The 4,761-nt window shown below is 37.3% G+C and overlaps 1 protein-coding gene across 1 annotated transcript in view; it reads left to right on the forward strand.

The window, feature by feature from the left end:
* LOC110027837 (callose synthase 9-like) overlaps positions 1-4,761 on the forward strand; it is a 217,076-nt gene that overhangs the window by 135,885 nt on the left and 76,430 nt on the right. The window contains exons 17-20 of the mRNA XM_020729436.1: positions 736-870; positions 2,094-2,162; positions 2,230-2,407; positions 2,522-2,636. Coding sequence (XP_020585095.1) covers positions 736-870; positions 2,094-2,162; positions 2,230-2,407; positions 2,522-2,636 — 497 coding nt within the window. The remainder of the gene's footprint in view (positions 1-735; positions 871-2,093; positions 2,163-2,229; positions 2,408-2,521; positions 2,637-4,761) is intronic.

Raw genomic sequence — 4,761 nt, forward strand, 5'->3', positions numbered from 1 at the left:
CTGCCGCCCTCGATGCGCCGTCTCCTTGCTACTGCGGTTTTTCCCTATTCCTTCCAGGTTGTTGTCGCCCTCCATACACTGTTCCCTTGCCGTCCCACCGTCCCCATTCCAGTTTCTGCTTGTGCTGCCGCCCTCGATGCGCCGTCTCCTTGCTACTGCCGTTTTTCCCTATTCCTTCCAGGTTGCTGTCGCCCTCCATACACTGCTCCTTTGCCGTTCCACCGTCCCCATTCCAGTTTCTGCTTGTTGCCACATACTTCACATCCTCCTGTATGCTTGACATCCTTCTGTTTGCGGTCCAACTACCAAACCACCTTCTCCACGCTGTCGTAAACCTCTCTACCGCCTAACGCTTTCTATTTCCACTACGTCGACACACAGCCCACCACTTTGGTTCCTTACCCTAAAGTGTCTTTTGTTTTTGTGCCAATTTTTTTCTCTTTTTTAAGAGGCTTTGTTTGTAATCCCTTTAAATTTCAGCAACAATATTTTTATTTCATTGTGGTTTTGGGTCAACTTCGGTATTTTTTTGTGGATGGAGTGTTATGCTTTTTCTTTATAATCATGTATTGCTTTTCTGTTGGATATTGTTTTACGCACGCCTGCTGCCCAACGGGATTTGAATGGCATTCTGCTATTTCCTATTTGGAAATACTGATTTGTAATGCTTGGGAAATCATTTACAATATTTACTGGTCGCATTTTAATTTTCTAAAGTGAGATGCAATTTATCAGATGAGTGGAAGAACTTTCTTTCTCGGATAGGAAGAGATGAAAATGCGGCAGACTTGGAGTTGTTTGACAACCCGGATGATATTCTTGAGCTGCGGTTTTGGGCTTCTTATCGAGGTCAAACTTTAGCACGTACAGGTATGTTATTTAGAACCTTGTAGCTTTCTTTCCCTTTTTCCTCTTTTTTTACTTGTTTTGAATCATTTTTGATTATCTGACATATGAATGTCCATTTTGTTATTTTTCCTTTTCAAATTGACATTAATTTTTCCCTACTTATCAAAATGTTTACTTAAGTTGATGTTAATTTGTATGTTTCACTTGAGTAAAGAATTATGTGCTGAACTAATTTGCAATTTGATAGGCATGGACTATAGTTTATATATCTATTAAATAAAATTATATTAACTAGAAACACATTTCTTAACTCAGGCTTATTTGGCATTTGGAAATTTATGGATCTGAGTATTCAAGGATAAAAGAAGCCACTAATAGTCAAGTTAAATTTGATAATAATGACAATGGTGATATGGATGACAGCTAGATCTGAGAATGAAAGGTTTGTTATGATTAAGTGAGAGTTATTGTGGGAGTTAAATGAAGGGTTAAAGCTACACCAATAAGGCAGTAAATTTAATGTTGCAGGATTATGAATTCAAATTGGGAGGATTAAGGGTAATTCAAATAGAAGTTGTGCAAAGAGATTTACGCAAAATAAATTTAACACCTCAAACAAAACTCAATAAGAATGAAGAAATGGGTTTCCCTAAAACCAACCTCAAACTGTTGGAGAAGGCTAATGATGATGATGAGAAATTACATTTTATTTATTAAGTTTTGTTTGGGATGTATTAATGTTTGAAAAACATTTTAAGAAGCATTTTATAATATAGAATTTAGTTTTTGGATGTTAAACTCTTTGTTAATTGAACTTCACATATTAATGCTGCATTTCTATGAAAGTTCAACAAGCTTATCCGAGTTCTTACTTTTCTCGAAATCAAATTGTGGTTTTCTTATTTTAACTGCTATTAATGTGTATTTAAACTTTCTATAGGAAGCTGTTGCTTGCGTTGCTAGGTTCTTATTTACATTAAAATAATCTGTTGATGAGCTAATGCTACGGTCAAATTTAATAATTTTTACTAGAGATTATGACTAGCTGACGTTTACAGATTGCTTTGTCTGATGGTTTTTATTTTCCTTTTTTGCTATGTAGAATATGAGTGAACATTTTAAAAATTATAGGAGTCTGGTGTCATCATTTATACAGTGCCATTTTTTTGTTGCGTTTTCATTTATCTAATTTAAACTGTAGAGATTTTAAGCATAACACGATATTTCTTTTTGACCTATTGTAGTTCGAGGTATGATGTATTATAGAAAAGCTCTTATGCTTCAAAGCTATTTGGAGAGGCTTGGCTCAGAAGGTATGTTATTAGGTTTTTTTGCAATGACATAGTAATAGTCGACTGATTAATATATTTGGAATTGCAGGCTCCGACGTTATACTTAATAGCGGTGTTTTAAGTGAAACTCAGGGTTTTGATTTATCTCCTGAAGCTCGCGCACAGGCCGATATAAAGTTCACATATGTTGTGACATGTCAAATATATGGCAAACAGAGGGAAGAACGAAAGCCTGAGGCAGCAGATATTGCACTATTGATGCAACGGTTGTGCCATCAACATTTCTTATGTTTCGAAGATGACAAATTTACTTGCAATTTTCCTTTTTTCTTGTGTTGCATCCTTTTAACCGCTGCCAGTTAATGCTACCTGTTTGTCAGGAATGAAGCACTTAGAGTTGCATACATTGATGTTGTTGATACTTTAAAAGATGGTAAACCGCACACAGACTATTTTTCAAAACTTGTCAAAACTGATATCCATGGGAAGGACAAGGTAAACATTTTGGTAACATCATGTTATGCATGGTTTTTGTATTTAACTATCATGTTGATTTTCAGGACTCAGTGGAATTGTTTATTGATATGGAAATGGGCTATAAATACCCTTAAATAAATCAAGAAAAAGGAAATATAAAACACCTATGTCTCCAGCTAATCAATTCATAATAATTACTTGGGAATAAAGGAAACAACATAAAAATAGGAATGCCTCAAATAGGAAAAGAAATAAATCCAATCCATGAAGTTAAATCTAAAATAAAGTTATATTAGGAAATAAATCTAATTCTCATAACTTCTAATGGAAATAAATTATTTTTTAATATAAATTCTAACACTTCCAATATGAAAGGAAATAAATTCAATCCCAATGAAATATTTTTAATTCTCATTTCTAACAAGAATAAATTATTTTTTAATATAAATTCTAACACTTCAATTCAATTTGAAATATGGTTGACAACTATGTTCATCATGGATTTGAAAATATTAAATAAAAGGCGAGAAAGATTTTTGGTGAAGCAAAACTTGAAGTCTTCATCTCGTACTTGGTAATCAAACCCAAGAGTATTTAGGGACGTTCTTTGTTGACTGCGATTATTTTTTACTGTAGTGCTTGCAATGTCTGTAGATAGACGGAAGACTCCTACGGGTGATGGAGTAGGGAAGTTAGCTGGGAAGTAAACTACCTGTAGGAAAATAAGACTTATAGTCAGTTGAGGTTGTCTTTGACTACAGTTTCTGTAGTGTCAGTAGGTAGACAAAAGACTCTTACAGGTAATGTTGCAGGGAAGTTGTTAACAAACAGAAAAAGATGAAGGGTATGACCTGCGGGAAAAAAAAAAGAAAAAGTTCCAAAGGGGAGTCTGTTGTAGAAAAGATTCTGTAAAAGGGCTTGATGCAGGGAAAAAGTTCGAAGGAGGGTGTGCTGCAGGAGAAAGTTCCGGAGAAGAGCTTGCTGCAGGAGAAAGATCCGGAGGAGGGTTTGTTGCATAAAAAGCACTGGAGGGTCTACTGCATGAAAAAAACTTCGGAGGATTTGTATGTCGGCAATTGGGATTCTATGTCGAAGAAGATTAAGATTTTCACAAAGATCGATATTGGGAGATTAAACAAATATTGGACAAAATGACGTCAATTGCGGAGCATGTCGAACCAGATTAGGACGCAGAAAAGAATCCATAAGAGCGCCAGCGTGGCCTCGAGCAGCATGGCTAGAGAATCGGGCAAATCACAAATGTCCTCCATGGGAAGCTCCGTACTGTGGACGGTGAAAGAGGAGCTGACGCCTGAGCTGGTGATCTAGTTGTTGCTGCTATCGTCGAAGAGCAAAGAGCATCTCTCGTTAAGTTGTCATCCATATCTCAGCTTGCATGCACAATAACTTCTGTTGTACCCCAAAGCGTTTAATGAGCACGACATCCATCGCCTAAAACTTATTGTGATCTCTGCAGGGGATCCTACAACAGTGGAAAGGGCTGCAACCGTTAGGGAGAGAGCCAGATGCCAGTTCTGCTGCTGGATAGGAGTACCCCAAAGCGTTTAATGAGCACGACATCCATCGCCCAAAACTTATTGTGATCTCTGCAGGGGTTCCTACAACAGTGGAAAGGGCTGCAACCTTTAGGGAGAGAGCCTGATGCCAGTTCTGCTGCTGGATAGGAGGGTTCCAACTAAGAAGTCTGCAGGGAGAATCTAATGGAAAGGGATTTGCCAGCGAGTTAGCTGTAGTTGGATTGAAGAGTTCCAGTGAAGAACTTGCATACAAGTATAATCATGCAGGGAGTTTTCTCTGCAACTGATGCTTCTTACAGAGCTCCTTCACTAAAGGAGCAATTATCCTAAGATGGCATCTTGGAAGCCGAGGATACAAATGGTGTTCTGTATGGAATTGCAGTTTTCCATGAAAACATTCCATCCATGGTAAACATGTGATGTTAAGTGTCTCCATCGTTTGCCTCTCGAACCTTTTATTGCCCTTTGGATTTCCGATGTTGAAAGTGGAGGAGAAATGGTTTAGATAGAACCGGACATGTTGAATCCCACTTACAACGAAGCTGGAGATCACAAAAATTAGTCTTTCTCCAAAGCTTGGAGATCACAAAAATTAGTCTTTCTCC

The sequence above is a fragment of the Phalaenopsis equestris genome, unplaced genomic scaffold (assembly GCF_001263595.1).
Source record: "Phalaenopsis equestris unplaced genomic scaffold, ASM126359v1 Scaffold000452, whole genome shotgun sequence".
Taxonomy (NCBI): domain Eukaryota; kingdom Viridiplantae; phylum Streptophyta; class Magnoliopsida; order Asparagales; family Orchidaceae; genus Phalaenopsis; species Phalaenopsis equestris.